The sequence below is a fragment of the Triturus cristatus genome, chromosome 3_2 (assembly GCF_964204655.1).
Source record: "Triturus cristatus chromosome 3_2, aTriCri1.1, whole genome shotgun sequence".
NCBI classification, from domain to species: domain Eukaryota; kingdom Metazoa; phylum Chordata; class Amphibia; order Caudata; family Salamandridae; genus Triturus; species Triturus cristatus.
Genome location: NC_140584.1, coordinates 111,233,801 through 111,246,803, shown reverse-complemented (window position 1 = coordinate 111,246,803; position 13,003 = coordinate 111,233,801). Strand labels below are relative to the sequence as shown.

Genomic DNA, 13,003 nt, shown 5'->3' with positions numbered 1-13,003 from the left:
ACAAAATCAAGCTGCCAGAATCGTCTTTCACCAACCCAGGCATTGTCATACGAAGCCATTGAGGAAGGAGCTCCACTGGCTTCCCATTGTACAACGGTCCATGTTTAAGATGGGTTGTATTATCTTCAAGGCAATCAATGACAGGGGCCCCAAAGTTCTCTCTACAAAGAGCCATCCTTACCTCCCAAAACGGAATCTCAGAATGGCACAAATGAACTTTTTGACAGTCCCCAGATTTATCTGCAAAAGAATGGGTGGTTCACGATTCTCTGAGTTGGGTCCCCCACTCTGGAACTCCATGCCGATCGAGATCAGACAGACGTCTGATTATATATGTTTTAGAAAACAAATGAAAACCTGGCTTTTCACTCAGGCCTATTCCTAGACACAACTTTTGTGGTGGTTCTTAACGTGGCGCCAAGAGACCTTTTGGTGCACGTGCGCTTTTATAAATTCCTTCATAACATAACATCCTGGATATCTGTCAGGCTGTTACAGGGTCATCTCTACATACGTTTACCAGACATTACTGTCTTGACTGTCAGATCTGTCTTAAAAGGCACTTTGCCTCTTCAAACTTCTTGTATTTCTTGATCTAGTCTGTTCGCTGACCCTCTTCCAGGGAGCTGTTGCTTGGGTATCTATTCTATGATTAGAAATCTGCAGGCTAGAAGTCTCTATCAAACAAACCGATTACTTTCCTTTGGTAATGACTTTTCTGTATGTAAGGTCCCTCTAGGACCTTAGTCTCTGCACACTGGTTCATCAGCTTTATAATATGGCTCTGTGCTTCTGGTGCAAAAATGTCACAAAACAAACTGATGTCAGAGCTCTGGGGTGGTGCCCATACAGGCACCATGTGCTTAGTGGCGCCAATGAGGAGCCGATCAATGCCACTTAAATGTGCGGAGAGGTACTGCTTGAATATTTTCGGATCCAGTCTGACTTATATTCAAAGATAAAGAATGTGCGGCTAGATAGAGTCTCCACCAGTTAAGGCGTTACCGTAGGTAAGTAACTTGTTCATTAAAAACATTAAATGGCAGTCACAAATTTACATCTGCTTTACACAATTGATATCAGTAAATGCATTGATTTGTGGGCGAATGGCACATAATGCCTATTGCGATCATATGTGATTTATGTGGTGGTGCTAAAGTTTATGGCTTATTTGTAAGGCTTTCATAATTACATTCTGTTTGTTTTTATTTATCAGGTGCAGTTTTCCTGGGTGTTTTTTGCAGGGGCTATTCCAGTATTTCTTTCTTTTTTTATTGTAACTCTTTTGTGCCACTATAACAACTGGGATCCAGTGATGATTGGAATCAGGAGGATATTTGCTTTTATATGTAGAAAACATCGAATTCAGAGGTGGGATAATTGTTTCTTAAATATTTCAATTAAATGAACCAACCCGCATTTTGTACCCTGCCTATGTGAATTGACTATATATGTGGCATGATGTTACTAATGGCTTCTTTTTTACTATCCATAGTTCAGTTTAGTCATACTTAATGAGGTTAGCTAGTTATTTGGATTTATTTATTAGCTGGAGACATCTGATTAAAATGTAGGCAACAGCCTGGAATGTTAGTAGTTGCAGACACTCCTTCATACTTTTGAGTTTGCAAAATAAGTTTCCCTGATTTCATTAATAGTAATTCTAATATATTTTTACTTCTTCAGATTACTTCTTCAGATTTCATAGATATCACACTAGATTTGGAAAATGTTTGTTCGCTGTGAGAAAGTGAATTATTAATTGAGGTGGATGTTAGTCCACCACAAGTAATAAAGGCACTAACTTGTTAGGTCCAGTCAAAGTTTATAGTAAATTCAACCTCATGTCAACCTCTGGGCGATATGGCACAGAGCATACAGGTTTTACTTAAGAGAAAATGTGCAAAGCATTAGGAGTACCAAAAACAGCTAAAATGGTAAAAACACAACACAATAAAAATCCCATTCCAATTTTGAAAAATAGTGTAAATATAGTTAACACCCGCGATTACACTACAATCCCACTCACTTGTGTTACTACCTACAGACTGAGATGGGAAAAACTTTTTTCTTCAAAAGGGCAAACAGCCTGAAGGTTTGTCTAGTGTGTACCCCCCCCCCCCCCCCACCCAAAAAAAAGTTTGTAATCAAGAACCACAGTTCTCTACACCTGGGGGTTACCCGATGTCGTTGGACATTACACGTGTGGGAATTGCACTGCTTGCCACCTGACCTCCACCACGAGAACGTTGAATCTGGAACACACAAACTGCAACTCCACAAACATAGTATACTTTTTTTTTTTGTCCTCATTTGTGCAATAAACAGGGATAAAGGGGATATCGGGGGTCTCATTTCTCTCTGTGCCATCTTGAGTTTGATTCTGTTTCTAGGGGCCTTTCACTGTAATAGACCCCTTCCATCCTGTACCATTGGTTTCAACAAAACGGGGACTGCTTTCTGGGGCCACCAGTGCGACTACCTTATTTGTGGATTATTGCTGTATTGCCTAATCATTGGGCGTTATATTGTCCCTTGTCCCGTTAGAGTCGTACCATATTTCCTTTCCCAAATGTCCCAAAAGCCTGCCCTCTTGCTTGGCGCCCCCCGCCCCCTTCTGTCCATTTTGTTTATTCTCTGGAATGAGGTTACCCATTCCGCATGCGTGGGCGAGATGTCAGATACCCACTTGATGCAGAGCTCCCTCTTAGCCAATAGAATCAAAATGAAGAGTAGATTCTTGTGCTTGTTACTTAATTTTGCCTTATTTTCATTACAGCGGAGTACCCCAAATATTATTAGCTCTGTGCTTACCTCTGTGTTGTGGCGCATCACATCTGTGTGTGTCTTACCCACATCTTGCCAGAAGCCTTGGAGCTGGGGGCACTGCCAGAACATGTGTATGTTGTCAGCCTTTTCTTCTCTGCATTTAGGGCAGCACTTCACCTCTTGCTTGCTCATCTTTTTTTAGCTTTTTAGACATCCAGTAGGCTCTGTGCACTGTAAATGAATGATTCTTCCTGAGGGGTGCAGATTTCACAACATACCAACTTGTTGACATTGATACTTGCCATAGGTCTGAATGCTCCAGCGTCGGCAGATCTTCCCCCCCAGACCTCCACTGGCAAGGTAAAGTCCCTATACTCCGAAGTTATTAAGCTCCAATACCATCTTACTACTATTTTTTTTTTTTTTTTTCGGCGGGCTATCTTGCATCATTTCTTCTAGATCCCTGTTTCCTGATTCTTCGTTTCTAAGTGAGTCTGCCCAACTCTTGAGCTGGTAATATTGGAATTTTTATGTATTGCCACTAGTCCTTGATGAGAGCTGTTCCCAGCCTATTAGTTTGTTTTCCTCTAGTAGTTGACCCCATTTCAATATGCCTTCTTGCCTTAGTGGATGTGCAAGTGAATCTTTCAGGCAGGGCGGGGTTCCTGGGGAGTCTCAGATTGTCGCAAATTCACTACAGTACGGTATCTTCGCAGTTTCTCCTGGTCTGGTACCATAGTTTGCAGGCAGATCATAATGTCTTCAACTTTGGGTGGCCAAACTTGTACAGGAAGAAACTGCCCTTCGGGCTTAGTCATGGCCAACAAATGTGGGGGGTATGTTTGTTGTTCTCCTAATAGTACTCTTACATTTCTTAATTGGAAGGCTCTGTAATATTGATAGAAGTCTGGTGTGCTTATCCCACCACATTCTTTTTTCCTTCGGAGCTTTTCCCAGGCTATTCTAACTCCTTTGTCCGTCCATATAAAGCTGCTCAGCTCTCCTTGTAGTTTTTTTTAACCAATCCCTTCCGAACACCAATGGTATAGTGTTAAAAATGAACGTACATTTTGGGAGAATTGAAATTTTTAAGATGTTGGATCTACCAATAAAAGTTAAGGGGCCAGCCCTCCAGCTTTTTAATAACTTTTTACTTTCGAGAACAAGTTTGTTAAAGTTTTATTGCCCCTAATATTGCCCCTAATAGCTCATGAGTCAGTTATTGGATTTGTCTTCCTTTGACAAAACCTTTTTGGTCCAGGTGTATCAGATGTGCAGCGACTTCCCCAAGCCTTCTAGCCATAATTTGCGTATATATTTTATAGTCACAGTCCGTTCAAACATGGTATACTTACAATAACTTGCCCATGCGGTCTTCATTATGTAGGGATGACAACAAGAAAAAAAGATGCGTTTTTGTCAGCATCACAGCAAAATCCAATACAAATGGAACACCACAAAAATGGCAGACCATGTCCTCAGAGAAGGCCACACTACCAATGGTGGGAAATGGGTCATTGTAGAACAGCTAGAGAGTAATAACAGTAACACAGAGAGGATGCTGTTTGTAACCCTGTTATCGACCCACAAAACCGGGGTTGAATTATGACATTTCGTGGAATACTGTAGAGCCATAACTTGCCACTGTGATCAGTTCTAGTCGTAAACGCAATCTACTACCACATTATTAGAGCGTACTGACAATAAACGGTACTTTATAACAACTTAGAATACACACCGCCCTTTTATTAAAAGGTAGGACTTGCAAGCAAAATCAAGCAGCATCTCTGTGTTGAAGTATGCTCCCGCTTAACATAGCTGTAAGCTATGGCTCATTTAGGCCACACGGACCTTGGAGAAGACTAATTTCTGAGCTTTAAAAAATGTGGAGTACACAGCATTCACCCATATTTAACCAAGCTCAATTACATTCGGCTGCTAATGTAACGGCTATATTGATACGATGCAGGAAGACACTTGCTACCTGTAATAGTCAATAAGAAGAACAACTACCGGCATGAAAACCAATACGGTGGACTGATAGTAGAATTAACTGTCATTTTCTTTGGGGGTATAAAGAGGTTCCGGCATGCTTGGAATACAGTGCAAGTGCATTGCAAGCTCCCCCAACCCATTTGTTTCCATATAACCATGGTGTTTTTCTCATTTTATATTCACCACAGAAACTCAAGAGGAGTAATACAGACAATCGTGAGTTACGAGCTGTCATAACTACACCGTATGCCTTAGCACGCATGCAGCACTGGTCCTGAAGCAAGCTATAATGATCCAGGGGGGCATAGAAATAATATGGCTGAAACATGTAGACCTAGGCTATGAGAGATTATTTCTGTCTCGGAGCACATCCACCACTGTTTGTAAAATTTGCCCAAGGTCCCCATTATTAAAATACCTTCATCGGTTGGTAACCTTGAGACAATTTTAAATGGCCTTTTCTTCACTTGAGGATCATTAACAAAACCGGATCCGCTGTAAGCAGGCATTGCAGCACACCCGGATGCATTACGAGTCTTGGGTGGGAACCGATGATAAAGCATGTCACTGACTAGGTTAGTGGGTGAGGGTTCTTTTTGAAAAACCTAACAAACTATATCAGCGTGCTCATTTTTGTTGCCTTAGCAAACTGACAAAAATTCAATAAAGGAAACTGGAGATGTGACTTTTTAACGATTTAAGGAAAAATTACGCCAAAAAGTGCCGGTTGTTGTCAATGGTCATGGTAGGCTGGGACCTAGGTGCATTTTCAGTTTGACCGTGATGGAGTGCTAACCTGGTTCGACCCGGTCAGAGGTTTTACCTTGAGACTAAGGACCTAATTATGAGTTCGACCGCCGAACCCGTGGTGGCGGTCCACCCACCATATTGCAACTATGGCGGTGGGACCGCCACAACCCCGGGGATCCCTGATTCCGCAGCGGTGGCACAAAAGTGTGAGGCTGTAATATACTGGCGGTGCCATTGCGGCACCACCAAGCATATTACAAGTTTCCTCACTGCAACCCTTTTCATGGCAATAAGCCTGCCATGAAAAGGGTGGCAGTGAGGAAACTAAGGGGGCCCTACAGGGCTCCCTTTTGCCTCTGTGCACAGGGTTGCATGCAGGGGACCACATGTTGTGCCCCCCTCTATTTTTGCACTCCCTGTTCGTGCACGGACAGAAATGCACAACATTGTGCATTTCTGTCCGTGCAGGAACGGGCTATGGCGCTCCTATAGTGGTGCCTTTCTAAGGCTCTCCTATGGGCCTTAAAAAGACACCACCGTGGTGGTTTGGAGTGGGGTGCTGGCGTGGTGGCCCGCTGCAAGACCGCCAAACCCGTAGTCAGGTCCTTATTCTCTTTTTTGGAATTCAAACTTTCTCAACTGGGCAGGGCAGCAGACTGTAGCGTAGGAAGTCTTCACAGAGTTGGATAGACGTTGGATGAGGTCCTGCTGAAGCCGTTGGCTTTGATGGAAAAGCGCTCCGTTGGAAACATTCAAATTTCGCAACCCAGGAAGCGCTCTTGCTGGCTGATTTGGCACCTTTGTCCATCAATATTTTACCGGTGGACTTAGTCTCTTTCTTGGACCCCAGAATACGCCAGCAGGACAAGACTGCAGAAGGCAATGAGTTCCAAGGGTCTGGATACCTTCTTGCTGAGGGTCTGCTGAACCATATTTGCTGCTGCCAAGAAGCTTCAAGCTGGAGAAACCTATTTTCCTATATTCATACCCTAGCGAGGCTGCACCTTGGGCAGTTAAACTAGGGTGGTTCGTCCCGGTCCTCTGGAGGTCTGAAGCTTAAAAGGTTTTTAAGTCCTAGCTTTTCAGAGGAGAATTCCAGTTAGACACAGACAAGGGCCCCAGGACCTGAGGAAGAGCACTTGGGGGTCGAGACTCACTCCAGCAGAGGTCACCAGCAGGGTCCAAGTCAGATCCAGTTGGTACTGGTCAGCAGGGAAGAAGCCTCTTACATCTTGTTATGACCCTGTAGCTACACAGGAGGTCAGCCATCTGACCCTTTTGGTCCATGTATTTGTCCTGGATTCAAGGGTTAGCATGTCCAGTCCTTGAGGGCTCTCCTCAGTCACAGACAAAATGTTGAGTCCTGCTCTGTTCTTCTGCAAGTCCAGAAAGTGTTCTGAAGACGATGCATCGGGATGCCACATTTATACCTGGCACTAGTTAGTGGATGGGGGTGATTCCGGGCCCCTTCTTAATCCATGTGGTAAAATTTCCCTGGGGTTAATCCACCCACTTGCACATCAGCTTCTAGTTGTTCTACTGCAAAGAATCCTACAGTGTCCCGCTCTCCTAAAATTTAAGATTGGGATCCCTTTACCCAATGTGCAGAGCCTATGTACCCACCCAGATGTGTAGACAGAGGAATTACATTCTCTTCCTCTTTGATCATGCCCAACCAGTTCTGTAGGTAGTTTTTTTTCCACCCAATGGATTTGGTGCCTGTCTAATTAGGAGGACAAAAGCTGGAGATTGTTCAGGTGTCACCTGACATTTACTTGTGAAGGCCTCTTTGATGTAAGTTACGTTTCTAGGTAAACCCTATCTGGTCTTTCTGCTAGGGAAAGGAAAAAACACCTCTTTAAACCCAAGTCATTGTTCCTGCTCTGGAGGCAATGTTCACACCCCATCTGGGCTAATCCGTGTCTAATCTGCTGCTGGAGGGCCAGTGCAAATTAGCCTCCAGGAACTTCAGACAGGGAAGAGGTAATGGTTTAAAAATTACTTCTTCTTAATATTTATTAAACATCCGAATTCACCATTGTGGTTGGCATTCATAAATGTTAAAAGAATGGTATAATCTTTTTTTTAGCTGAACCAAACCAGAGATAGCAGAATTAATATTTAATCTTGTTTCCCAGTGTTTCTCTATGGACCAGCCAGAGCATTTTACAGTGAAAATATCTTTTGGGTGCTGGTCATTGGAAAGACATCGTAAGTTTACATTTATACATGTCCGACTTTTAAATACCATGCAACCCGTCTTGTGGGCTGTGAGGTCTACATAAGGGTGGCTTAACATTTAAAAGTATGTTTTTCGCCTGTCAAAAAGTATTATCTTGACAGGCTGCACTGCAGATTTGAAATTGCAGCAACCAAGCTACAAAGGCAGACCTGGATTCTGGTGGCTTAGTGTACTAGTGCGTCTACTGTAGGGACCTGTGTTCGACCTCATGGTCACAGGTTCATAACCCGGCGTGTCCACTCAGCCTTTTATCAGTCAGGACACAACATGCACACCACTAATAGTGATCACACGCTCCTTATGCCAGACATCCGGACATATACACGCTGCCCCACATTAGTTCTCCCTGAGGTCGAGAGCCATCTGTGTCCTTATCAGATGCACACATTCCATTGGTTTATGACTAAGATGCTCTTTAGGAATGTAGAGATCATTTTATTGTACCTAATGAACTGTATAAATTGTGGGCCAAAACTTTGTACATCAAAAGATTTTGAGCAGATGCTGTCTGTCCAGGTTTTCCCGGCCACCGCGTTTAATTAAACCAACTTGTTGCTGTTTTTTAGAAACGTCTCGTCTTTTAATTTATTTAAGGTAAATTCATATCCGAGCAACAGTTGCATTTAAACATTCCCTGCCTTTGGTCTGTTTTGTGCACCATACACGGTGACATTATAGGAAAGTGAAATATGCCAACTAGGAGTTGGCCAATTTTGCCATGTTTTGGGGTCAGAGCTCGTTCACCTCGGCCGGGTGAGCACTGTCCTAGTACACAGAGTCTGAAAACAAGCATCATCAATCCAAAAACATGGGGGTGATCAGCAAAAAGAGGTACTTTTTACATTGGCACTCTCCTTCAACGGTGTAATTGTGACTAGCCCAGTTTCGTCAGTGATGTCTCACTCTCTCCTTAAGCAATGTCTGACCACCCCTTGAAAAGCACCATGCGCTGGTGACATCGGTTTCTTTGTTCCTTGCCTTCAGTGGATATACATCCAGAGCAATCAAGATTGTTGTTCAATGGGTGCTCAATTATTTTTTGTGTCGTTTCAACATTCCTCCCAAGACCTTTGGTTTTAAGCCATGCTAAACCTACCTAAGACATGTGCCTGTTACCAAGCCTCATTCATCTTAGCTATGGAGCATGACCTAGAATCATACAACCTTTGCCAGAAAACAAATCTAGTGACATTGGGGGAAGGAGAGTCTAAGCTTTTCTCATTCTAGATACACTGGTTTAAATATTAAGTCCAAATCCTAGTCTTAATAGCCATCATAGAGAAGACATAAAAACATATAAAGAAATACTGTTTTTATTACAGCAGTGTAGATCATGAATCTCTGACCACCTCTTTGGAGCAAGTTATTGTGATTCATCCCATTACTTAAGTGAGCATTTTTGTTTTTGGTGCTTCTGCATAACAGATCAAGGTCGTGAAAGAAACTGTGTTAAAGATCTTTGCAACTCTTCCCTTTGGGAAATCGTTAGCATTGGTGACTGTGGCAACATTGCTTCCAAACGGTCATCAGCGGTCTCTTAAAGTTGGTTGCTTCTGCACTTCAGTTGTGTGGGCTTCAGATGAATATATGTGTCTGTTTAGTTGTCATTTAAGTATGGTTTCACCCAACCTTTTCGGGAGCTATTTTTAAAACTGCAAAGCATAAGACGGTGGACCACCTGCAAGAGAGAGAATGTCCTAGTATCCCAAAAGAGACTGTCAGTCCCGGTAACTCCAGAAAGCACCAATAATGTGGTTTAAAGGGTTTTTTTGTGGGAGCTTGACTTGTATCAAACAATGATTAAAGAAAAAATTGTCTTCTGAACACAGCTTTTTTTTTTTTATTTTAAGGCTGGTGAACTGCCCACTTGGTGGAGTTAGATTAGCAGGGCTTAGATTTATTTTCTGCTCTTGCCCCAAATTTCTCCCTATTTATTAATTCCGTCTCTGAATTTTCTTCTAAAGGATCTAACAGAATTTCCAGGAGAGATGTTGTTGGCAGATAGGACAACTGAGATTCCCGGCTCCATAGATCTTCAGGTTTCGATAATTTCTTTAGGAGAATCTCATAAAAAATCTGTTTCGCTTTCATAATGGGTTAGAGCTATTATAGCTGGGGTTACTTGTTCCGTTACTTGGAAGGGGCCAATGCCAGCTAGCCAGTAATTTGTTATCTGTGGTCGACAATAAGATTAACACTTTTTCTTTCACTAAGAACTCTCTCAGCTCGATGTTCCATTCATATCTCGCCTTTTGTTTACTTTGGACTGCACTTAAATGTTGTTTTACTTGTTCTCACAAGGAATCTAGAGACTGTTTGAGGCACAAAGTATACTCTAACATATCTTTGTCTTTATTCTCCTCCTCCTCCCAATGTATAACTGCAATTTCTAGATGACCTTGGCTGACGTCCCAAAAAAAAGTTCAAAAGGGGAACCCTCTTGATTGCTGGAGGTGACTCTTAAATGCATTACAGGACAATTGGAAGCTTTTTCCTAGTCTATTCCATTCTTTTAAATAACCTTTGGTAATAACAACTTGATAGTTCCATTGTAACATTCCATGAAACCATCACTGAACGATTTGGCCTATTAGTTTGCAAATGAGTGGAGTGCCGTAGGGAATCCCACTGTAGAAAACACCAAAATCATGGCTTGTGCTACCACCATTGTTGTTGTGCTGTGTAACACAATGGCCTCTGGATTTCTGGTAGAATAGTCTACTATAACTAATCTTTGAGGACAGGGTTAAGGGTCTCACTAGGTCCATGCCCAGTCATTTACTTGGGATTTCAGTCATAGGGAGGTGGAAATGGGGAGCTTCGTTGGACATTAGAAAGATCAAATAACTGATACCAGGGATAGGCCCAGCAATATTTTCTAATATAAAAACAAACCGCGAATAAAATTTCCCTAGCAGATATTTTTCAGTCTTCCCTCCAACATGATGAACCGCCCCTGTTTAGTTGTGAGCTAGAAACAACACTTGTTGTCTAAAAGAAGGGGACTAGTAGTTGTATGGCCTTAAACTGGTAAACAACCCTAAGTAGAGGCCCCGTCTTTGCTAGAAAATATGCTGCAACCTTACTAGCATCTAGGTCTTGTATTGCTATTCTCAGCCATTTTGATGAGTGGGATCCCCCTTCTGACTTGCCCTGTAGTTTCTGTGATGTACCCATACTGGTTCTGTTGATAGGGAACAATTATCCATGGAATTTTCACCTTTAAATACCAACACAGGGTTTCCCCTATGTTTATCCTCACTTCTCTTTCTGTTAGACTTCTTATTCCTATAATCATCTGTAATATCTTCTGTACAAATAGGAGCTTCTCTCCACCAGTGTCAACCTTCATTCACCCGAAGCTGTTAGTTGAGTCTTTCCTGACAAAGCGGAAGTATCAGAGCCCAGTATAACATCTTCAGGTGAAGTATATATGACTCCTTAGCATAAGTTGACCTCCGGACCCCAGTTCTTAACTGCATTATTATGGTAGAATACGTTTGTTAGTCCCCATGTACACAGGTTACGCAAACCTCCCCGCCTGCCTCTCTGCTCAGGAGTCAGCCACTTAGTGTTAATACCCAACACATTATAATCCAAATCTAAAGCGGCCTTCAAGGAAGAACTTCCTACCTGAACTGGCAGCAGAAAATGTTTCCGTTTTGTTCAGTACTACCACTCATTCTTCTGGTCTAACCCTCTGAGGATAATTATGTGCAATGTAATCCCCAATTACCAGAAGCAAAGCATTGGGGACATTTTGGCATGGCCCGTGGAAGGGTTAACATTAATGTTCAGGACCCCCATTGATCTCAAATTGGAACTCTTACCTTTCTTGATTTGTGGTCTGAAAACAGGAGACCTATGGTAAGCACATGCCGACTCAATGGCTTCCTTCAGCCTGAGAGGTGTCTAATCCTGTTTCTTGTGTTGCTGGCCGTGTATCCAAACATTTCTCAGAATAAGCCTTATCCACTATTTCCTCATCATTCTAGCATGGGTTGGAGTGGACCATAAAATCACCCACATTCTTAATACGGAAAAACAGCACTTGAGCACCCAAGGCTTTTCTCTTTGAGTTCGCTTGATCTCTTTAAACATTCCCCGGTACACTTCTCTGTCCCATCCTAAATATTCCAGAATATATTTTTTATATCCACTATCTCGTAGTTCCAATCGGATACGCCACTTCGTATACGGCCTATAGTTCTCTTGGTATTATAGGGGCCACATACTGTCCCCACCTCAGGCAGCCTTGCTGCGCTATAGGCCACCTGTTTAAAATTAACAAAGAAATTGAAAGGATCTTCCCAACTTGGTACTTCTGAAGCACTGAACTTGGAACATATGGGTGCCCTTTAGAGCTAGCAATAGCATCTATTAACTTTAAAATGGCTGTATGCTGATTCTGATGGTTGCAAAAAGAACAATTGATGGTCAGAATGCCGAACAGTGTCAAACATTCACCCCAGTACAGATATCTGGGGCTAAATCTGTAGTTTGTTTGCTCCCCATGCCATTCCAGTTTAAACTACGCCATATGTAAATCAGTCTTGACCCTGCTTCCCATGGGAACAGTCCAACCCGAACTGCCAGGCCAGGTCCTCCCGGGAACAAGCATCCTGGGACCGATTTCGGGGTATCACCCCTCATCAGCCAGGCTAGTTTGACTCCAGTAGCATGGAGAGCACAGGACCCACATGTGGGCATACCCTTCCCACTTGGGGTGACAAATGCAAACAGAATGATTGATGGACAGAATGCTGAACAATGACAAACATTCACCCCAGTTCAGATATCTGAGCCTAAATCCATCCTTTTTCATTGCCGATTCTGATGGTTTACAGCAATTGAGTTGACCTGGTCTTTTCAAAGCGAACTGCATTGCTTTCCATCCCTGACATGCAACTTCAGCATTTTGTTCGACAGCTGAGGGTGCCTGTTGAGGTATGCTTGAAGGTGATCTTCTTGTTGACGGGAAGCCAGTGCAGGTCCTTCAGGTGGGCGGTGATGTGGCTGTGGCGGGGGATGTCAAGGATGAGGCTTGCTGAGGCGTTTTGTATGCGTTGGAGTCTCTTCTGGAGTTTGGCCGTGGTTCCCGCGTAGAGGGCGTTGCCGTACTCCATCCTGCTGGTGACGAGGGCCTGGGTGACCGTCCTTCTGGTTTTGGAGGGGATCCATCTGTAGATCTTGGGAAGCAAGCGGAGGGTGTTGAAGCAGGAGGAGAAGACGGCGTTGACTTGTTGA

General features: G+C 43.1%; 1 protein-coding gene across 3 annotated transcripts in view; it reads left to right on the top strand.

Annotated features, from left to right (window-relative positions):
- SLC35F5 (solute carrier family 35 member F5) overlaps positions 1-13,003 on the top strand; it is a 405,130-nt gene that overhangs the window by 353,232 nt on the left and 38,895 nt on the right. For all 3 annotated transcript variants that reach the window (XM_085647333.1, XM_085647335.1, XM_085647334.1), the window contains exon 16: positions 1,217-1,371. In XM_085647333.1, the coding sequence (XP_085503459.1) occupies positions 1,217-1,371 (155 nt within the window). The remainder of the gene's footprint in view (positions 1-1,216; positions 1,372-13,003) is intronic.